This window comes from Ilyonectria robusta, assembly GCF_021365365.1.
Source record: "Ilyonectria robusta strain PMI_751 chromosome Unknown BGZ61scaffold_33, whole genome shotgun sequence".
Lineage (NCBI taxonomy): Eukaryota > Fungi > Ascomycota > Sordariomycetes > Hypocreales > Nectriaceae > Ilyonectria > Ilyonectria robusta.
In genome coordinates, this window is record NW_025764467.1 from 466,711 (window position 1) to 488,197 (window position 21,487).

General features: G+C 49.9%; 8 protein-coding genes across 8 annotated transcripts; 5 read left to right on the forward strand and 3 right to left on the reverse strand.

Moving 5' to 3' along the window:
• Nucleotides 1–461: 461 nt before the first annotated feature.
• On the reverse strand, nucleotides 462–1,481 carry BGZ61DRAFT_368181 (ADP-ribosylation/Crystallin J1; the record flags this gene model as incomplete). Its single annotated transcript, XM_046241867.1, has 2 exons — nucleotides 462–1,201; nucleotides 1,244–1,481. The coding sequence occupies 2 exons, from the start codon at nucleotides 1,479–1,481 to the stop codon at nucleotides 462–464; spliced, it is 978 nt and encodes a 325-aa protein (XP_046096804.1).
• A 477-nt stretch (nucleotides 1,482–1,958) lies between these two features.
• On the forward strand, nucleotides 1,959–3,960 carry BGZ61DRAFT_402310 (Alpha/Beta hydrolase protein). Its single transcript, XM_046243086.1, has 3 exons — nucleotides 1,959–2,362; nucleotides 2,421–3,631; nucleotides 3,681–3,960. Exons 1-3 carry the CDS (start codon nucleotides 2,158–2,160, stop codon nucleotides 3,840–3,842), a joined length of 1,578 nt encoding a protein of 525 aa, XP_046096805.1. The 5' UTR covers nucleotides 1,959–2,157; the 3' UTR covers nucleotides 3,843–3,960.
• A 360-nt stretch (nucleotides 3,961–4,320) lies between these two features.
• On the reverse strand, nucleotides 4,321–7,889 carry BGZ61DRAFT_499338 (P-loop containing nucleoside triphosphate hydrolase protein; the record flags this gene model as incomplete). Its single annotated transcript, XM_046251388.1, has 4 exons — nucleotides 4,321–4,490; nucleotides 4,550–4,635; nucleotides 4,705–7,532; nucleotides 7,581–7,889. 4 exons carry the CDS (start codon nucleotides 7,887–7,889, stop codon nucleotides 4,321–4,323), a joined length of 3,393 nt encoding a protein of 1,130 aa, XP_046096806.1.
• A 1,504-nt stretch (nucleotides 7,890–9,393) lies between these two features.
• On the forward strand, nucleotides 9,394–12,039 carry BGZ61DRAFT_432079 (uncharacterized protein). The gene is made up of 2 exons (XM_046243872.1): nucleotides 9,394–9,591; nucleotides 9,685–12,039. Exons 1-2 carry the CDS (start codon nucleotides 9,505–9,507, stop codon nucleotides 11,821–11,823), a joined length of 2,226 nt encoding a protein of 741 aa, XP_046096807.1. The 5' UTR covers nucleotides 9,394–9,504; the 3' UTR covers nucleotides 11,824–12,039.
• A 594-nt stretch (nucleotides 12,040–12,633) lies between these two features.
• Nucleotides 12,634–14,206, forward strand: BGZ61DRAFT_402320 (Alpha/Beta hydrolase protein). Its single transcript, XM_046243087.1, has 6 exons — nucleotides 12,634–12,715; nucleotides 12,766–12,823; nucleotides 12,882–13,010; nucleotides 13,068–13,612; nucleotides 13,664–13,880; nucleotides 13,940–14,206. The coding sequence occupies exons 1-6, from the start codon at nucleotides 12,706–12,708 to the stop codon at nucleotides 14,178–14,180; spliced, it is 1,200 nt and encodes a 399-aa protein (XP_046096808.1). The 5' UTR covers nucleotides 12,634–12,705; the 3' UTR covers nucleotides 14,181–14,206.
• Nucleotides 14,207–14,783: 577 nt separating this feature from the next.
• BGZ61DRAFT_562575 (Alpha/Beta hydrolase protein) lies at nucleotides 14,784–16,583 on the forward strand (the record flags this gene model as incomplete). The annotated part of the gene is made up of 4 exons (XM_046255859.1): nucleotides 14,784–14,916; nucleotides 14,967–15,180; nucleotides 15,281–16,013; nucleotides 16,067–16,583. 4 exons carry the CDS (start codon nucleotides 14,784–14,786, stop codon nucleotides 16,349–16,351), a joined length of 1,365 nt encoding a protein of 454 aa, XP_046096809.1. The 3' UTR covers nucleotides 16,352–16,583.
• Nucleotides 16,584–16,767: 184 nt separating this feature from the next.
• Nucleotides 16,768–19,108, forward strand: BGZ61DRAFT_499342 (OPT oligopeptide transporter protein-domain-containing protein; the record flags this gene model as incomplete). The annotated part of the gene is made up of 3 exons (XM_046251389.1): nucleotides 16,768–17,014; nucleotides 17,073–17,158; nucleotides 17,216–19,108. 3 exons carry the CDS (start codon nucleotides 16,768–16,770, stop codon nucleotides 19,106–19,108), a joined length of 2,226 nt encoding a protein of 741 aa, XP_046096810.1.
• Nucleotides 19,109–19,300: 192 nt separating this feature from the next.
• BGZ61DRAFT_367930 (AMP-binding enzyme) lies at nucleotides 19,301–21,310 on the reverse strand (the record flags this gene model as incomplete). The annotated part of the gene is made up of 6 exons (XM_046241841.1): nucleotides 19,301–19,633; nucleotides 19,703–20,037; nucleotides 20,091–20,511; nucleotides 20,564–20,929; nucleotides 20,984–21,219; nucleotides 21,268–21,310. The coding sequence occupies 6 exons, from the start codon at nucleotides 21,308–21,310 to the stop codon at nucleotides 19,301–19,303; spliced, it is 1,734 nt and encodes a 577-aa protein (XP_046096811.1).
• Nucleotides 21,311–21,487: the final 177 nt, after the last annotated feature.

The following is a 21,487-nucleotide window of genomic DNA, read 5'->3' on the forward strand; positions in this document are numbered from 1 at the left end:
CTGCGTATGAACATAGCATGTTAGGAAATGCCGGACGGATGAGCTGGATGATCTCGACGTTATCACGATGGCCGCGGATTACACCTTGATCTACAGTATCTGCTTCTCATGGCTCGGATATACTGAAGATATGACCCTGGCTGACCCGCGTGGTAGGTTGGCTACCCGGGACACGAGCTCTTTCTGCATTACAGCCAAATTCGAAATCGGTGCCTGGTTCCTGCACACTTAGACTCTTAGACAAAGGGTCGTGACACAGTACTGCACAATCCTAGACACGCCCCTGCATTCCTGCAATGGGGAGAAGACACCAATTTGTCAAGCTACCGATGTTATGTGCATAGTGATGGATGCATGGCAATTGCTCCTGTATTCCCAGATATTCAGTCAACTCGTCCCGAAGGATATGGTATTTGTCCTTGTACAAACAAATACACGGCTAACATTCTCAGCTCAATAGATTACTCCTTTATCAGCTCTAAGGCGATATCCCGGAACTCATCAGCAAACTGCAATTGTTTCCTCCACTGCGACGGAATCCCCTCAACACCATCTCGAGATCCAAGGAGGCCTCCCGCAACAGCCCCATTGGTGTCTGTATCATGCCCAACTCGCACAACGTCCACTAGTACGTCTTCAAGGCTCCTGTGATCCAGCACCGCGGCGACAGCCAAGATAAGTGACCCGAGGACATAACCACCAAATTTCCCCTTCATGTCAATGGGTGGCCCGTCTCTCGCCGTGTCAGCTATTGAGAGCTCCTTTCCTCGACGTATGGCAGCCGTGACAGGACCCCCATCACCTTCTAATTCCAGCGAAATAGCTTCCCCTGCGGCTACAGCACTGATTGGTGAGGCGCCCGAGATAAGTTGGGCAACTATGGTGTTGTAGGCTGCGCAGGCAACGGTGCACCGTGGGTCGTCGTGAGTGATGCGACTGATGCGTATAGATTCCTCGACGAGGAGAGATGGGGAGGGCTGGAAAAGCGCCGTCGGGATACAGCGCATCAGGCTTCCGTTGCCAGCACTTTTTGCGCCAGACCCTGCTTTTGATGGATCTCGTGTTCTTTTGTAGAGCCGGAGGCCCTTGGCCGTTGTGTTTCCAATGTCCACAGGCCTGGATCCTCGAACACGGTCCGGCCAGTCGCCCTCAAGCCACTTGACGAAGTAGTCGGCCGCCATTTTGACCACGTCCTTATCCTCTTTCGCGGAAGACGACTCAGTAGCTGGCTGGTTAGTCTGACTTCGTCTGTGGTCACGGTAGGCGAGTAGAACGGCACGGGTCATATCCGTGTCATCAGTGGCATGACCAGGGGGCCATCGGAGAAAGCCACCGCCGATGATAGAGCGGAGGCCCGATGGGTATTCGGAGCGAATGGAGGTGTGGGTTCGGAACTCGAGAGCTGCGCCGAGGGCGTCGCCAGCATGTACGCCCAAAAGAGCGCCTATCGTGCGGGATTGACGCGGAGTGAGGTCTGACATGATTGACTGAGTGGTTGCTCTATATATTGTGTGTACTTTCTGCTGTGAAAGCTCCGGTGGTGCCTTTCTGCGGGTGGAAGGATGGGACTACGCCTGGATGCAATAGGCAATGGCTAGGCAGCAGCCAGGCTCGACTGTCATGACCTATTATTAGGTACATAGCCTCAGAAGTACAAAGATTTGTCTTGTTTATGCATATCACGACGGTGTGTCCCACCAAGGCTAGCACTGTGTTATCACCTATTAAGTAGTCTCAAACTGTATCGAATAGAGCCCGTTCAACATACAGATTGACTACAATTACAATTAGTGAGAAAAGCAGATCAAGACAAGCCTGTATTATATCGTAAAGTAAGCCTGTTCTGATTCTGCCGGTTGTGACCGCCTGGTCCCAACCCGCCCGCCCGTGATACTCTCTACTTCACGCACATCCCAAGATCTTCCCGTTTAGGAAATATTTTCCCTCTGATTGCGGATGGAAAGGCCCACCTCGCCCCGAGGAGCCGATTCCGCTCCTCATTACCACTTTAAGCCAAGCCAAGTAACGGCAATATTTGGACACGCGATTGAACAGCGAGTCAGTGATTCACGGATGCAGATTCTGTTTACTAAACGCGCCCTCCGGCTCATGCAATCGAGCTTCACCAAGACGCGTGAACCTGAGTAACATCCAACAATGGCGTTGAAGCGAGTAACACTCGCCTGTTTGGCGCTCACTGTGACGCATGCGCTGGCCTCATCCTACAAGACTGTCACATCCGATTTCAGCAGCAATACAGTTCGCTTCAAGAGTTGGGCCGCCGACGATGTGTCGATTTGCCATGGCGGAGCAGCTCATCACACGGGATGGGCTGATGTCGGAGATCGCCACTTGTTCTTTTGTGTGTTTGCTCTTATTTCCCGACGCGTTAAGCTTGAGACTGACCTTTGACATTCAAGGGTTCCATGAAGCTCGAAACAACAAAGAGGATGCTCCCCTGCTGATTTGGCTTCAAGGGGGCCCTGGCGGAAGCTCTTTGCACGGCATGCTGTACGAAAATGGCCCATGCCTCATTGATGGTGCAGATGCGACCAAGTTCAATCCTTACTCGTGGACGGAACATTTCAACGTCATTTACCTCGACCAACCTGCTGGCGTTGGGTATTCCTACACGGATCACAATAAAGACGACTCATCGTACCCGTCTCGTGTCGAGGACTCCTCACTTGATGCCGTTGCATTCATCAGATTGTTCTACGAAGCCTTCCCGCATCTGGCTAATTCCGACCTCCACTTGTCTGGAGAGTCTTATGCTGGTCGCTATGTCCCGGCCTTTGCATCCGCCATCCTGGACTACAATCAGTTTCTTAGTTCCACGCCTGGAACTCGAGAGTCTAGCGCAATCATCCCTTTGCGATCCATCATGGTTGGCAACCCGTGGATCAGCCCTGTTGCACAGTTCCCCGCAATGTACGACGTGTCGTGCTACGAATACCGCGAAAAGTACGCCCCTCACCTCGACCCAGATGACTGTGCGAAAGCACTGAAACTTGTTGATCGATGCGAGTCGGCTGTGCGCGCTTGCGCGATGGGAGGTGATGACCAATTTCTCTGCGCTCAACCCGAAGAACTATGCCAGGGCCAGTTCACTTCCATTTTCGTGAACACAACTCGGAGCATTTACGATCGGCGTCGGAGATCATGTCCCAGTGCCGGGAATTGCTACCCTGATATAAAGGACATCATCTCGTATCTTGGATCGGATGACATGCTCAATGACAAGCTTGAGGTTTTAGCCCAGAGCGAAGGCCGCAAGAGGTCTTGGGATATGACAAGCGAGATCATTCAGCGGCGGTTCTTTGAATCTGGAGACTTCTATACCCCTACGACTGGGTATCTCAGTAAGATCCTAAGCCACGCTCGTAAGACGCATCTGGCAAAGGTCCAACGACCGATCGACGTATTGCTGTATGTTGGCGTGACCGACATCATCTGCAATGCGGAAGGTGTATATGAGGGCTTGCAACACGTTGAGTGGGAGGGACGTACACCATTTCGCGCTGTCCCGTGGAAGGAGTTGCCGTGGAATGCCTCAAGTGGGTTACGTGGTGGAAGGGTCAAAGCCGTGCCTAATCTGTGGCTTGCTGAGATTGAAGAAGCTGGACACATGGTAAGTCTGACGTTTGAGTTCTTGCTGCACATCATCTAATTCCGGATAGGTTCCTTATGATCAACCTGCCTCGGCTCTCAATTTGGTTGAATACTGGCTGGACTACTTGAAGAGGCCGACCAGCATTGTGCCCAACTTCCAGGACGGTGTCGCGTTGAACAATGGAAAGGAAACGCAAAAGTCCTTTGGCGAAGAGCGGGAGGATCTGTAAATAGTACTCCCAGTTTCGTTGAGTGTAACTGTGAACAGTGCATCCATGATATTCGCCCATAGCTGCACATCACCTGCGCTCGTGAATGGGAGGAATGTATCACATATTTTCCTCTACCCGTGAATGAAAGGTCACTGAGTCTATTTCTCTTGTAGATTTCTCAAGCCACAGCCATAGGCAACAAACTTGGTCTTGGGAATAATACCTCTAGAAAGTGCCAGCGTAGCACCTCGACGCACCAAAAGCAAGTGAACTCGTAAAAATATGATACAGGCCAAATCTTGCTATTCTATATACAGGTGATCTAGCTTACTTAGATTTGCTCAACTTACACCGCGCATCATCCAACAAACCAGCTTCAGCGAGCATTGACGAGTAAAAGCTATCATCCTTCGCGATCAATGCAGCCGGCGAATCGTACTCCACAACCTTGCCGTTGTTCATAACCATGACTTTATCGTATTTGATCTGTGATTTCTTAACTTGAATTCCATGAAGGCGGGTGCTCTGTGAAGCGTAGAAGTGATGGGCGAGGGTGACTGACGGTCAATTCAAGCCGATGCATGACAGCAACGATTGTGTTTTTGAACTGTCCGAAAATGGTTTCGTGGATGAGGTTCTCAGTCTCGTGGTCCAAACTAGAAGTCGCTGTGGTGAGATTTTTATTAGCAACATAATCGACGCGTCTTTTAGATAGTGTTAGTTACCTTCGTCTAGTATCAGGATCTTTGAATCTTGAAGCATGGTGCGTGCGAGCGCTAGGAGCTGAATCTCTCCGGAAGAAAGACTGGATCTGTGGAATCAAGAGTTAGAATTTATCAATAGGAAGAGCATTGGTGATTCATAGCTAGTCTGGGCTTACCTAGGATCGAGGTCAATATCTAGAAGTTTCGTAGGCTCGCTCATATCACCCCGCTTCCGGTTAGACAATTTCTCTAAGGCTTGCATCGCCGTCGAGCGTTTCAGAGCTTGAATAATTTCTTCGTCAGTGTAGAGACTTAGCGGGTCGAGATTCCCACGGACAGATCCCGAGAAGATGACAGGGCTCTGGGGGATGATGGAGAGTGAATGTAAGAGTTTGGATGAATGAACCGTTGCGATATCCACGCCGTCGACCAGTGTCTCTCCACTGACTTGATCCATCATGCCTAATAGACACAATATCATCGATGATTTTCCAGCTCCTGTTCGTCCTACAACTGCAACTCTCTCTCCTGGTGATATCGTGACGTTGAGCGAGTGCAGACTCAAGGGTAATCCGGGACGGTATCTTGCACTGACGGATCGAAACTCAATCTTTCCGTCTGTTGGCCACTTTCCGGAGAGACCTTCACCATCTCCGACCTCGTCCCTGTATCTCTCCTCCGGTTCCAATTCCTTGCTTTCTTGGATGCCTAGGATGGCATACTCCTTGATGCGCGTAATTGAAACAGAATCTGCTTCAAACAGGGCGCTAATGCGCGCGATGTTTCCCAGGATAGTTGTGACTTGAAATACGTATGTCATGACAAAGCCGAGAGTGCTAAGGTCAACCGATGAGGCGAGCAAGGCGCCGACGGCGAGTACCTGAAGGGTGACGGAGAGGATCTGAAGGCGGACGGCTATCCATACGTCCATGCAGGCTAGCGGGAACAAAGCACGTAGGTTGGTCTGTAGCATCTCCTGGAACTTGGCGAGGCGAAGGCTTCCGGAGTTGTGGACTTTGAAGAGTACTCGGCCATCATTTGCTTCTTGGATGTAGCTGAGGAGAGGTGCGCGAGATGAGACATCCATGTGCCGAAGCTCGCGAAGTTTTTCGAGATAGAACTGCTGCAGGTGGAAGCAGAGGAAGATCAAGGGTACCACGAAAACGAGACTAACGGGCGTAGAGGCGATAAGGACGACGCAGGAGAGGAGGAGGTTCGCAAACTGGGCAATAAGTGATATGAGGGACCCTGTGAGAGATCCATCGATTCGGGCGATGTCGTTCGTGAAGAGGTTGAGGATCTCGCCAGTGGGCACGACCGAGAAAAAATTCATCCGACGTGAGAGGACACCTTTCACCAAGCCTGTGTGTATTTTGGTCGAGGCTGGGATGACGCAAAACCTGTATAGCGAGACGATGAACATAAAGAAAAGCAACATTTGGGCCATGGAGAAGAGAGCGAATAGGACGAGGTCCCATCTTAGACGTGATGGCGTCGGCTCCGACGACATCATCTTCAGGACATAAGTGCCAAAGATTGAAACAAGTCTGCCGGAAAGGAGAAGGAAAATCGTAATAGGCCATCCAAACCTATCAGCCGCAAGGACGTATGTCCATATGGGATGCTTCCAAAACTTGGACTCGGTTGAAGTTTGGGGTACATCGAGGACAGCTTGTTCGAGGTGGCTGTCACCAAAGGTGTTTTCGGGACCGGATTTAACGTTGTTAGGTATCAAGCTTTGGGCCTTGGGCGACGATGATGTCGAAGAAACAGGTTGGTCAAGAGCCTCACTAGGAGACTCCGTGATGCCGACCTCTGTTGTGTCTGATCCAGAACTAGAGATGGCCATCTCTGTTGATGATTCCTCCACAAGAGGTGCATCGGAAAGCGTACGGCGTTGTAATGTCTCTTTATCAAGTACATACGCCGAATCAGCTTCCCTCAAGAGCATCGGGGTGCTGGAGGAAATGATTCTCGTAGTATTCGCCAAAAGCCCTTGCGAGCCTAGTAAACGCTGGATAATATGTCTTTGAACCTTGACATCTACCGCAGCCAGTGGATCATCAAGGATGTAAACATCTGCCTGAGAGTACGCAGCCCTAGCGAGACAAATTCGAGTCTTCTGGCCGCCAGACAGGGCAATGGAGCCAGTTATCGGAGTGAGGTCAGCTTGGCGAAGACGCTGAAAATCTGGTCGAAGGCAGCATGCTTCCACGACCGTTTCATAGAGGTCAGGATCATAGTCTTTTCCAAACAAGATGTTGTCCCGAACTGTGCCGCTTGCCAAGAACGGTTGCTGCGGCAAGTAGGCTACTTGGAGATTTTCTGTGCGTGACTGATTGAGTTCCATGTATCTGAGCAAGGAGAGCAGAGTCGTCGATTTCCCGGACCCAGTGGCTCCAGTTATCACAGCAAGGCTTCTCTTCTTGATATCAAGGGTACCGCTCTCCAGGATCCGAGCGCCACCAGGCCACTGCAGCTTGATGTTTTCGATTTCGATAGACTGTCCTTGTCCTTGGCTGCTGTTTCTGGGCTCTCCCAGTGGTGCTAGATTTGTTTCTCGCAGGTTCATATAGTTTCGAATGCGGTCCAAGGATGTCTTCATGACCTGTATCGTCGTTGCCAGAGTAGACATCTGAGTCAGACTGGAACTGAACATTGTGAACAGCATAATACTGGCAAAGATGAGCTGGTTATCCATCACTTGGCCCTTCCAAAGGATAACCCCGAATGCAGCAATGGTGAGGAGGGAAGGAGTGGTTTGCATTAAAGAGACAAGCCAAGCGTTGGAGATTGCCATACTCTGTAGTGCGTTCAGCTCGACCGATCGCTTTTCAGCCAACGTGTTTGTGAAAGCCGACTCCCAAGCGTGCATCTTGATAGATTGAATCGATCCCAACACCTCGCCGGTGAGCTTGATCCTCTTGTCTTTCGCGGCCATGCCTTTGATAATCCATGTCGTCATGATTCCAATGATGAATCCGAGAATCGGGTACATTGAAAGCTGTTTTAATTAGCAAAATTGCAAAATTCCATCGAATAGAATACTTACCGCGATAACTAAAACAATAAGCATTCCTTGCCAGGACAAAAGGTACAAAAGTCCTGCCAGACACAAAACCACTTGAAGCGGATATGACCACACATCAAGAAGCAGGTGTGATCCTTGGAACATGACTTGGGTATCCACCTCCCCCAACGTAGCGATATTGACATCTCCTGGAACCTTTATGTCTCCAAGTCGGAGCGTCTTGGCGTGAAGGGCAGCAGAGAGCATAGCTTTATAGCCAACTGCCACCCGTCGTGCCAGAAAGTCGCTATAGTTTCCGCAGATACTTCCGAGGAGGCGGGAACAAAACATTACGCATACATTCCCCATGGTTGGGTGTGCCAAGAGGTCGCGCAACAGCCAAGGGAGTCCGAATTGGGAAAGGTCATCCACCAGTCTGCAGAGAGAGGCAGCTAGAATCGCTGACTTGTGTTCCCTCAAGAGGAACCCCCAGAATGCATCCCATGAGCCCTCGCCTCCTTGAGAACAAGCTAGCGAGAACCTTGACTGGTATCCGTCAAAGTCCGGAGGAAGCTCGATGTGTGGAAGGTTGTCGAAATCGAGGCTTCCAGTGAGGCCGATAATTGGGTTGAGCCATGCGTACGTAGCAGATTCGAACAAAGTTGACCGTGAGAGTTTTGGCGGCAGCTCATCATTCGGTATTCTGGAGTAAAACACATCAAGAAGGCAGGCGGCTCCGAATATGCCTGGAAATAAGTTGTCGCCCCATGTCTCTGAATAGGAACGGGACGTAAGGAGCAACGTCCATGCGCCGCAGCTGATGAAATGGTAAGCTCCCCGGGCAGTCGATGAATGTTGGAGCAATATTGCCGTGAAGTTCGCAATGGCTGCGAGGCAAGAAGATATCCGGATCGTTGCAGATGACCAGTCAATGCGATCCCCTCCTTGTTGAAGCTGAACGACCAGTTTTGCAATGAATGTGGCTGCAATTCCAATTTGAAGAATCTGACATAAAGTTAGGGTCTTTCGAGAAAAAAAAAAATTACAACGGTTATCGTACCAAGGAAGCGATATGGACTAATCCCCATTTCACCCGGCGTCGTTTTGACTCTGCCCCGTAGAAGCATAGGGATATAACGGTAAATGACACCAAACCAAGCACGGCGAAGAGCTGTATGAACCTAGTAACAGAGTTAGTGACAGAGTCCAATGCACTGAAATGGCGGGCATACTCGGGAAGACCATGTATGACAACAAATATCCCTTTTGGGGCATCGGTGTCAAATGTTACCGGGCTCTGGGTTGCGAAAACACTGGGATGCAACAAAAGCCATCCTGTAGAAAGTTCCACCATGCTCATTGCTCGACGTGGATCAGATAAGACCCGTCAAACGGCCGCTGTTTTTCTCAATCAGGCGGCTTTCAATCGCAGATAGCCAGATTTGAATTGATCTGTTGTAACCCTTTAAAACATTGGTTTTTTTAGTCATATTCCAAACAACTCGACGCGCTGATGGGTGATGAAGTTGGGTCGATACTCGCTCTCGGCGACCTAATTAGGAATAGTTACAGCGACGGCGTGACTCTTATACCGGCAATGGATTTGTGAATCTGTGGATCTCTTGGTGCATGAGCTTCCTCTTCTGTGGTTCTGCAGCTTAATTAGCGGCGCTCCTGCACACTGTATTAGGAAAGGTCTCTCGTATTATCTTGCTATCTTATCATGGCTCAAGTCACCAATGAGGTGACAAAGATGCGTTCATTTGTGGTTCCTCGCTCCGTCCCACCTGATCCAGACAACTCTCACTCTCGTGTCGCAATTCCAAATCTCAAACTGACAGCTCATGCCCGCATACACTGTTTGAACCGTTCCAATCCTCGGTTCCATCTTCAGAACTTCCATATTAGGCTTTTCCAATTCGCCTGCCCCGCCTCTAGACCACCCTGGTTTGTCACCTATGTCGCAATGGAACAGTCCTCGAAACGAGCGAGGAAAACCGACATAGTTCGCAAGCGCACAGGATGCCAGAACTGTCGGACCAAGCGGCGAAAGGTACATTGGCTTTAACATATTGTCGACCTTTTTCTTGCTTGCTAGGCTTACAAGTCCAATTTATTACCGATATGCTGACTTGTCTTCACGTAGTGCGATGAGACACGCCCAGAATGCTTGGCCTGCAGTCAACGCGGGGTCAAGTGCAGTGGCTACCAACGCTCAATCACCTTCAAGGACGTGTCTGAGCTGACAGCTGAATCATCTAAGAAGTTTGAGGCTGCGAGATGGTCGGCGTTGCAGTTGGAGGATGAGAGGAGGAAGCAGAAACCGACACATGGAGCAACTCGCCGGTCGACTCGGTCACCACGGGACGAGAGTGAAGGCGCAATACACGTGGATACACAACAGCCTTATGCCGCGACGCCAGTGTCACCACCTATGTGGAGCGGCCTGACTGGCAACGATACAGATAATAGTGTCTTGCCATGGGATCTCTTCGAGCCCTCTTTTCAGCTTCTTGACGATGATGGGTTGCAATCAGCTTTACCCAATGCCGAAGCTTCATTTGACAATGTTGAACAAGTTCAACATCGCCAACCTCACCCAGTACAATCCTCATCACCACTTGTCACACGGAATTCCCCCAAGTCCAACACTCTGCCTGGTGGTCAGCTCCCTATACCGTTGGCAGATTCAAATTCCGCAGATAAACTTGCTACACCAACAAACAATGACACGATGATCATGGTTGAAGGGAATATTTCGACTCAAATCCCCAACACGTGGGATGAGTTCTTGAACATCGAAGGCCCCTTGGATGGATCATCACCATCGACCCAGTCGTCTCTCGGCGATCCGGCGACTGACTGCCAACTATCCTTCCCAGTTGAAGAGGCGCTAGTTCGACATTTCGAAGCTCATGTTATCCCTGTTGTTCCGGTTACTCTAGGATTCCCAAGTCTATTTCGCGATAGCAGCTGTTTCCGAGCCGCCGTTCTTGCTCTTTCTGCGGGAAACTTCAAAATCACACAACACAACTCAGCCGATTCGCAAGCACTGAGTCGAAAGACCGAAGGCAATCTCGACTGGAAATACTACGAGGCGGCTGTAAAAAAGCTAAATCATGAGCTGCAGAAGCCTGGTAATCGACGCGATGAACATGTCGCCGGTGCTGCTCTGCTCCTGGCCTACCACGAGATCGAAGTCGGCTCGCCGTTGGGTATCAGGAATCACGCTTCCGGTCTGGATGCAATCGCCTCCAAAGTAGATTTTTCGTCTTCGTCCACGTCGGCTTTATTCAAAGCGTGGAGAATGTTGAGGTATGACGTAAAGTTCCAGATACTGGGAACCCGAAAGTCAAGTCTTGTTACGGACCTATACGAGCCATGTAGCTTTCTTGATCCGCAGCTCGCCATTCGAGACATCCTCTCAAGCCTTTGGAGGCTGCACAGTCGACACGCCATGGAAGCAACTTTCAACACGCAGAGCCAGCCTGGTAGACCAAGTGCATCGGAGATGGCGGGACAATGGCTTCGAACAGTGTTGAATCGGCAATGCGACCATCGACAGTTCCAGCAACGGGACTATCACACTGAAAGTTTGACTCCTGAAATGATGTTAGATCAATGCGACAACTTCACTAAGCGACTTGATCAATGGCACCGCTCGCTGTGTGATCACGACTTGCCTATTGCCAATCTCGGTACGGATCAGGATTTTGTCACCGGCCCGTCCTTTGAAACGATCGTGACCTACCGTTTCTCAGACGACCGCAAGGCGGTTGACTACATCATGTATCTCATTTCCCGAATGGCGTGCAACTACATACGCTCCCTATTCAACCCTGCGATTCTAGCCAGTGTGTCAGAAGCGTGGGGCAAGATCATTGTCGGCATCGTCTGCGGCATGGAAATATCTCGCCAGCGTTTTACTTTGCTTCCCGTAGAAGCACTTCTACACATGACGGCCCTCTTATGCGAAAGTACGAATATCTGCACCACAATTATTGACGTCTTGATCCCACGCGTGATGAGGACGGGTATTTTCGGACCAGAGCTTGTCGGATGGACCTACTTGAAACGGGGGCTGGAACTTGTCGTGAAGGAAAGGTTGCGGGGACGCTCGATTCGCCTGATCATGGACGGATCTGATGAGCACCACAAGCATATGCAAGTTGAAACAACCCAAGTCCTTGTTGCATTTGGGGATTATAACGGGAAGGGCCATTTCAGAGAGTGTTACTCGTTTGATTGGAGCCATGATGGAATTAACAATGCTATGATACGCTGAAGAAGCTGAGGCTGGAAGATCGGCTTGGAAACGTCTTGCTTCTTGGCCCAATCTCGCTCTACAACAAGGCTTGAGCAACCAACACACTTTGGCTGACCGAGTGGGATACTGCAATGAATGAGGATTACCGCCTTTTTAACTGATTATTCCTACGTGCCATAATTTGACATTTCAGGTGAACACATCACCGAAACCCAATTGTTCCTTCCCCCCCACCGTTTACTTCGTGTACCAAGTAGATCTATTCTCCACTCCGAGTATTTTCATTCAAATACAAAGGGCGGCTATGGTCAAAAGTTTACGCACAGTGATTTATGTGGTTCGAAATGCGCATTTGTCCTGAGCAAAGAGTGAACGAAACTGCTATAGGGTAGGCCTAAGACCATTGGTGGTGTGAGGCGTTGCCAGTGCTTTTCGCTTCCTAATCAGGTAACTTGGTGCGGCTTGGAAAACTCGGCAGGGATCCCACAAGCATGAGTGGCGTCAGCTATTTGGGCAAGCCAGCTTGAAAGACCGCTCTTGGCTTTCTGCAGAAGCACCTGCATCATTTCTACGTACCGAAGGACGCTCTATCTTTGAAGCGTTGTTGGCTTAAATCCCCCATTGCTTCTCCTCTTTCAACCCATTTCCTCACAACCAAGTTATCTGACAATGGTGAATCTTGGCCGATTGCGCGTACAACTCCTTGCTCTTGGCGCAGGTCTTTCTTCGGTCACAAACGCGCTTCCGGAGTATCCCACTCAATGGCGACTAGCTGGCGATCAGGGTCGCATTCAATCACCACCGCGGTCGTCGGCGACAGTCATCAGACAAAATGAAAGTGTCTGCGATGCCGGCTCGTCACAGTGGTCTGGTACAGTGCCGCTTGGCAAAGACAGGTCCATGTTCTTCTGTACGTGAATAGCCGAAACAGCTGTGGCTCATTTTGCTGACCTCAAGCAGGGTACTTTGAGAGTCGCCAGGAGCCAGAGAATGCACCATTGATAGTATGGCTCAACGGGTACGCCACCTTGACCACCCTCTGTTAAGCATCTCATGCTCACCACCAACTAACATAGAGGGCCCGGGGCGAGCTCCATGCTCGGCGCATTTTTCGAGATCGGGCCTTGTGTTGTGACGGAAGATGGCGAAGATACCCAGAGGAACGATCTGAGTTGGACCAACTTTGCAAACATGTTGTTCATCGAGTAAGGACATGCCGGTTATTGTGATGCCAAACGACCGCTAACATGACGTTGCACTAGTCAACCCATCGGCGCTGGGTTTTCAGAGACCGCTGATCCTAGCCTCTGGGCCGCAAACTTGGTCGAGGCAGGGCTTGACTTTGACAAATTCCTTGATACGTTCCTAGATGACCTATTTCCGACTCTTCGGGACCGCGCTATTCATATTGCCGGCGAGTCGTTCGGTGGAAAATACGTCCCTATTTACACGTCCATGACACGACACAAGATCGACTCCATCATCCTCGTCAATGCCCTTGTCAACATGCCTCAAACTGTATTGGGCAAGTATGAGCACTTCTGTGTCCCTTTTCCGACGGAGAGCGAAGAAGGTTCTCGCAATCGCTTCAACGCCAGTTCGTGCAACCTTATGGAAGAAGGATACTCGCAATGCGACAAGTTCAGCCGCATGTGCGACTTAACTTATGACACAGATACTTGCTTCACCGCGTTTGAAAAGTGCCTACCGTTGGAAATGGTGTTTCAGCGTGAAGTCTCGCCCGGAGGACGCCACCCCTACGATGATAGACTGATTTGCGAAGAGCCCCCATTGTGCGGCAGACTTGGTGAGCTTCCTTTCAACTCGGTCTTCAAGCATCACGCTAATTCGATTTTAGGTATGGAGCCGGTCAGCAAATATCTCAACAAAGATACAGTTCAAAACGCCCTGGGATTTAAGGAAAAGTTCGACTTTCGTCCTGTAAATATGGATCTCAACGCACAGTGGTCTACTCAGTCGGATTCTTGGGTGCCCAGCACCCGAGAGATTGCAGAAATCTTAGACTCTAAGCATATTAAAGTGCTGGTGCTGAATGGGAATAATGATATTATTGTGTAAGCCCTGCCCCGACATCGCTACTACACCTGAACTGCGAGAGGCTGACTGCTTTTAGGAACACCGAAGGAGTCATCAAGAGTTATGATGCAATGTTGTGGAGTGGACATGCTGGATTCCAAGCCGAGGTTTTCAAGCCGTGGCACTATCAGGATGCCAAGGGTGCTAGGGTTACTGGAGGTACCTTCAAGACCAAAGGCAACTTGACGTTGGTTACCGTTGATGAAGCTGGTCATATGAGTCCTCGTGACCAACCAAAGGCGGTGCTTGAAGTAGTGAGGAGCTGGACTGGGCATTGAGGGATTAGGGCTTGGGCTCATGCGCCAGCCGAAACTTTAGACCATTCGGGGCGCTTCATGTAATTATGTCAATCTACATTGGATATTTCGAATAATGCATTAATTACGTGGCTTCACTCATGGCTTGCTCAGTGCCGCAAATGTGTTTACTCTGTTAAGTTGGTATTGCACTACCATGCCAGCAATCTACAACTACTTGTTTCGAGCCGATTACTCTCCGTTGGAAGATGTTGGCTGGAACGACATTTCAGTCCACACAAGCCCATGTCCAATACTGAAAAAAGCCAGATAAAGGCTCCCAATCAAACTGATAAATAATGACTGGGCAAGGGAATATTAGCGTGCACATGTGGCCACATGCAGGCGAAGTAACAGCGCGGAGTGAAATCACCCAAATTCTTTCCTAATCGGGCAATCGAGAGCCATCCCGACCTACGACACCCTCAAATTGCGGGCGTCGAAGTGATAACATCGGAACGAAAGGCCACCAACCCTCACGACTAACTGCAGTTATCTTTCTTGGAATTGTTAGCACCACCCGAGAGTCCAATCGCTGTGAGAATCACCCGATTTTCCGAAATCTCTCAGCTATCGTTTGCCGCCATGGTGCGCCCCTGGTATTGCGTCCTTGCAAGCACCGCTTCCGCCTTTGGATATGGTACATTTCGACTCCAAGATGCGCCCCAGAGTGTCTGCGCATCCGAAGATAGCGGCAAGGTTGGCTACTTTGACTTTGGTAGGGCGAGAGGCAGACACTTGCAGCAGGACTAAGCTAATCGCAATTAGCTGATAACTCCAAGCACCTATTTTTCTGGCTCGCCGAAAGTCGTGATAGCCCGTCTACCGATCCGGTCATTCTTTGGATGAACGGTGGCCCAGGGGCCTCGTCGGTAGCGTTCGGCCTCTTTGGAGAACTTGGCCCTTGCCTGATCGATGGGCCAAACGCAACGAAGCGGAACCCGTATGCCTGGAACAACCACGCGAACCTGATCTTTGTGGAGTGAGTCTACTAATTTCTACATCCATTCATCCTTGGTGACTTTTGTCACTATTTTCATATCTGGTTTATGTAGTGGATTGAGCTAACTTTGTTGGTGTAGCCAGCCTGTCAATGTTGGCTTTTCCTATTCAGACGACCCAGTGAAAAATCTCGATGATGCCATGACAGACATGTATGCGTTTCTCACAAACTTCATGGAAGAGTTTCCACAGTACGCACGTCAAGATTTCTACATCATGGGTGAATCGTACGCTGGGTCTTGGGTCCCAGCGCTTGCCAGGAGGATCCATCAGCGGCAGTCGTCACCGATGACGCGGCTAATTTCGTCTACGTCAAATGTCTCAGAGGCTCGAATCAACCTGAAAGGCATTGGTTTGGGGAATGCGCAGTTGTCTCAGAATTTGCAGTGGTCGGGCTTCTACCCCACGGGCTGTCTTGGCGACTCACCCATCTTCAACAAGACTACATGTGCGATCATCGAATCCCATATGCCCCAGTGTGAAAATATGCTGCGGGTGTGTGCAGAGTTGAAAGAGAACAAAGATGTATGCGGCAAAGTGCTCGACTACTGCCGAGACAAGAGTGTTGCATTCATCCACGCAGAACATCTCAATCCCTATGACTTTCGCCAGCGCTGCGAGAACGGTGGCTTGTGTTATGACATTGCCGAGTGGGTTGAGCAGTACCTAAACTCTTCCATCACAATGCAAAAGCTTGGAGTACCCGAAGATGTCAAGTTCAATATTGTTGATGCAGAATTGTTCCAAAATTTCGTCGATTCTGGTGATATGGAGGCTGACTCCATCACCTGGGCCGAGGAACTACTGGACCAAGTAAGAGATTCTCTAACTACAGATGTGCACTGCATTATGCTAACAGATTACAGAATTACAGAGTTCTTGTGTATGTAGGGAACAAGGACTGGTATTGCAATGCTGCGGGCGAGAAGAACCTCGTGCACAACATGCGCTGGAAACATCAACCGGCATTCCAAGCCCGTGATTTTCAGCCGTTCACAATGGATAAGCGGGAGATAGGGACTTTCAAACAAGCTGAAGGGTTGAGCTTTGTGGAGGTCTATGACGCTGGGCACATGGTTCCTTCTGATAAGCCGGAGGAGGCGCTGTTCTTGATTGAGTCTTGGATACATGATAGACTGAGATCGACTTAGAGGAGACTGCATAATGGGCTGATTGAGATTGCATCTGCCGTATGACCGGGATACTTGTTGCAGTCACTAAGCGGATTGTACATCAATTGTGCCAAGTTATTACCTGTTCTGGCAACATTTTACCTGATAAGAAGTCGTGCAGCTGCTCTCTAACCCCGCATTTTAGCGGCGAGCATATCTGCATAATAGATCATTAGCGTTGTTGCTGATAGGGCGGTATCTTGGTGGCTTTACTGGTGTCTTTTATCTTACCGCTGATAAGACCTGGAGCGCCCGGACTTATAAGTAGAGCAACAAGTCGGCATTATGAGCTCTCAATGATCACTTTTCATGCAAAATCACATCGTCGTGCGATAAGTGCTCAGAAAGGATAACAGTTTGTTCTCACTCTGTACCCGATTATTGATCCACAAACAATGGAGCTTCAGAGCCGTGAGGAGGCTCCAGAAAAGGACATCAAGAGTGCAATTTCACCTCTCGAACGACAAGAGACAGCTAGGTCTGACTCGAAGAGTATTGCCCTCGGAGAAGTCGAAATCGAAGACCAATTCCAGCCGCTCTCGGGCGTGGCTCCCTACGATGGCGGACAAATCCTTACTGTTCGGGCTGTTGTGACTGGTGCTGTGCTCGGGACTTTGATCGCCTGCTCAAACATGTACCTAGGTAAACTATATCCGGCCCTTCTCTAAGCGTATTGTAGGCTAATGGCATGGTGAATCAGGCCTGAAGAGTGGACTGGGTGCTGACGCAACACTTTTCTCTGCCATTTTTGGCTTTGCCGCATTGAAGTTCTTAGAGAAGTCGCATGTAAGTCTGAATCCCTCTGCCGTTATGAAGGGCCTTGCCTAAATTGTCTACCCTTAGATGCCTCTACTGTCCGGTTACTTTGGACCCCACGAAAACAACATTATCCAGGCCACAGCCCTAGGCGCCATTGGCATAGGATTCATGTTTATCAGCGGAATTCCAGCCATGTACCAGCTGAACCTGCTCGGTTCCAACCCAAGGTCTGACTATGGGAAACTAGTATGCTTCGCAGCCGTCTCTGGACTTTGGGGCCTGGGCTTTACCGTGCCTTTTCGGAAAGTGTTTATCCTACGACTGGCACGACAGCTCAGTCTGTATTTTCCTATGGGATCGGCGTCCGCCATCACCATTCGAGCGCTGCACTCCGGGACAGACGGAACTACCCAAGCCAAAGACAACGTCAGGGGAATCACCATCACTTTCTGCATCTCGTGTGTTTGGTCGGTTGCTACGTCCTACGCGCCTGGTATCCTTTATACCTGGAATCCCTTCTGGTGGATCTACAAATGGGGCGGGCATTCGATCATCGCTGCCGTCAACTGGGGCTGGCTTTCGTGGTCCTGGTCCCCGTCAATGATCGGAATGGGCATGTTGATCGACCTCAACGCCTCGATGTCTTACTTGTTTGGTACAGTCTTGGCCTGGGGCATCATCGGACCTATCCTCGTTGCTACAGGAGCCGCAGGAGGACTTGCCTACAGCGAGGTGTACCCTGACCTGGTTACTTATAACGCCTTTGATCCAACTCATTTTGTGGACCTGCCTTCGCCCCGATACTGGGTATTGTGGCCAGCAGTCTTTATGATGCTTGCTGTATCTCTTACAGGCATTGCACTGGAGGGGAAGAACTTGGCTCTTCTTGTTCAATACGGAGGTCGCCGTATAAAGCAGGGAGTGACGAGGACCAAGAGAAGTGATACCAATGACGAGCCGGATGCCCTTCCAACCAATTCTCATCCCAAATCAGAAACCACTGCAGATGCTTTCGCTGCTATACCTGAACCAGTCCCCAAGGATCAACAAGTACGATGGTGGGAGTGGTCTTCCGTGGCTGGAGTCTCCTTCATCATCTCCCTGGTCGCATTCAAATACTTGTTCAGCTTTGCTCCTGGAATGAACATCCTGAGCTTAGTTCTCGGCTTCCTCTGGTCATTTGTCGTCATCCAAGTATACGGAGCCTCTGGAACTACTCCTATTACAGTCGTCGCGAAAGGCTCTCAGTTCATCACCGGGGCCATTTTGCGCGACCAAATCCCAACAACAGGCTATGATCAAGCGGCGCGAGTCAATCTATTGGGCGCAACTCTTTCCTCTGCGGCTGGCCAGCAAGCTGCCGAGCTGGTGCAGGATTTCCGTACTGGCTTCCTCCTTGGAACCCCGGCTCGCCAGCAATGGTATGCGCAGGTCGCTGGCACGCTTGTTGCCGTGATTGTCTCTCCGGCCCTGTTCATGCTGTTCGTGAACGCATATCCTTGCATTATCGATTCTACTGCAACGTCTTGTCAGTTTGCCACGCCGGCGGTCACGTCCTGGCGAATTGTCACCATAGCCATCCTTTCAGAGAAATTCCCGATATCCCGATCCAGTTGGATCTTTTCCGTCATATTATCTCTCATAGGTGTCGCGAGTGTCGTCTTAAAACGCTGGCTCGTCCGCCATGCTAAACTGAGCAGCTGGGCCAAGTTCGTTCCGAACATGTCAGTAGTTGGGCTCGCCATGACTATTCCGGGTTCCACCACCACCATCACAGTGGCCATAGGAACTGTTGCTGCTCACTTCTGGAAGAGATGGTCACCAGTATCCCATGCGAGGTATATCTATCCTGTAGCTGCAGGAGGGGTTGCCGGAGAAGGTATTGGTTATGTTATCTTATGTGTGCTTCAGATCGCCCAAGTTGGCGGCCCTGTGAAGTATGGGACCACTTTGGGTTGTGTTGCCGAGTCATGCTGAGATGCCAGAAACGTTTAAGTAGTCTGAAAGGCTGTGTTCACAGATATTCAATGCCATATTCTGCGTGACCGCCTTATAACCCGAATCGTACTTTCATGGTTCATGTTACAATTATGGTTAGTGGTATCGACAAGTACTCATCGATTGTAATCTAACTTGATCCTCAAATTCCAATTAGTTCTATTTCTACCGTTACAATTTCTCCTTCTTCGCATTCCGCGCTTGCTTCTCTCTATCTCTCAATAGTCGCCGCAAGATCTTACCCGTCGCACTCTTTGGAATCGAGTCCACAAACTCAACCCCGCCCTTCAGCCACTTGTGTCTTGCTTTATGATTCTCTACATGCTTGCAGATATCCTCGACTACATCAGTATCCACTTTGCTCCTGGCTTCTTCCGACTTGACTACAAATGCCTTCGGGACTTCACCGGAACTTTCATGGGGAACTTGGATAACCGCACAATCAGCAACATATGGATGTGTCAACAAGTGCGCTTCTAACTCTGCAGGAGCAACTTGGTGACCCTGTGTGCTTTGTCAGTATTTTCCGGACTTCATTAACGTCGCATGACATAGAAATAAGACAGCGTTTACCTTAACTTTGATCAACTCTTTGATGCGGTCGACGATAAAGAAATGCTCGTTCCCCGCGGGTGATTTTCGTACCACCACCTCGTCGCCAGTTCGCATCCAGCGGCCATCGTCGTGCCACACAAATGTCTCTGCCGTGGCCTTTTCGCTGTTGAGATATCCCAGGACCACGGATGGACTTTGCACAAACAACTCGCCGGGAACATCATAGTCGGTAACCTCACTTCCCTGAGAGTCGATGATTTTGGCTTTCGTTCCTGGAACCAAAGACCCTGTTGACCCTATAAGTATGTCCAGCTCGCTAGTCGATGTGACGACTGTCGCCGTTTCGGTGAGACCTTGACTTTTGGATTAGTATCCTGATTATCCGGTACATAATTGAGAATCTCACCATAACCCTGGCCAATGTGCCATTTTGGATAAATCGACATAAGATCTTCTGCAGTTTCGCGACCCAGTGGTGCTGCTCCCGTGTAGACAAAGCGCACGCTGCTAAGGTCGTACTTTCGACACTTCTCCTGATTTTTCAACATCTGAATCAAAATCGGGGGCACGAGGTTCAGTTGTTGAATCTTGAACTGGGCAATGGCAGCCAGACACCGTTCAAGCTCAAACCGTGGCTGTACGATAACCTCGTCTCCGCGAAAGGCGCTCACATGGGTAATCAAGACAAGGCCGTAAATGTGACTAAAGGGTAACAGGCCAAGGATCACCTGTGTGTCGACACCTTGCGACTTTCGTGGAATTGACTCAAAGGTCCTCTTTTGGAGAATATTGGCAATGACATTGCGGTGTGAGATCATGACAGCTTTCTAATCATTTGTAAGTGAAGTTAAAAACTCTCGCCGCTCATACCAGACTTACAGGCAATCCAGAAGTTCCACTAGAATAGCACAGAAATGCTACCTGACGACTTCCTTGACCCTGAGACCATTTCAGAGGTGGCAATTTAGGCAAACCTCGGCCGGCATTTATTAGGTCGTCCACCGTCTTATATGGCAGCATAGTACCTGCCTTCGGCATTGGGAGGATAAAAATATTATCTCGCGGAATTCCAGCTGCATCAGCAGCCTTCAGAGCTACTGGTAATAGTGGCACACAGGTGAATAGTGCCTTGGCACCGGAATAGCGGAGCTGATGCTCAAGCTCCGAAGTCGAGTACACGGCACTGGCGGGTGTGACGATGCCATTGAGCCGATGAATCGCATGTGTGACGGAAATATAGTCAATCTTGATGCTAGTATGAGTCATCTCAATATCGCCACCTGGGTGGGATGGTCATACCGTATTCAAAGAGAATATTGCAACAACCCTGTCCCATTCCGAGCCGTCGTAAGGGTCGAAGCCTAGCGCTTGCCCTATCCCGCGAGCGAGGCAGTGTTCTCTCTCAATCACCTCAGCGGCACTGTACGTCTTACCTGTGAGACCACAGGTGTAAGGATTTCGAGATTTGACGATGGGATACCGGCCGTACGTTTCGTTGCTCATAAACTCAGCGATGGTGATGGAGTCCGGCGGATCTGTGACGGGGATTAAAATCCAGCTCTATCGAGTGGCTGGTTACGAACCTATGGGTAACTGAGGAACCCATGCCGGCGGTGTGAATACCATGATGGCAATGTTTCCTAATAAACACAGGGCCTATGTAAAGCCTATTGACGTACACAAACTTTTATTAATGCGACTCCTGATAAAATCAAGACAAGATCGAATGGCAACACATCGACATCTTAAATCCTTTATAAATAAAACACCGGCAGCTTTTTCAGTGCGAAATCAGGTATCCTT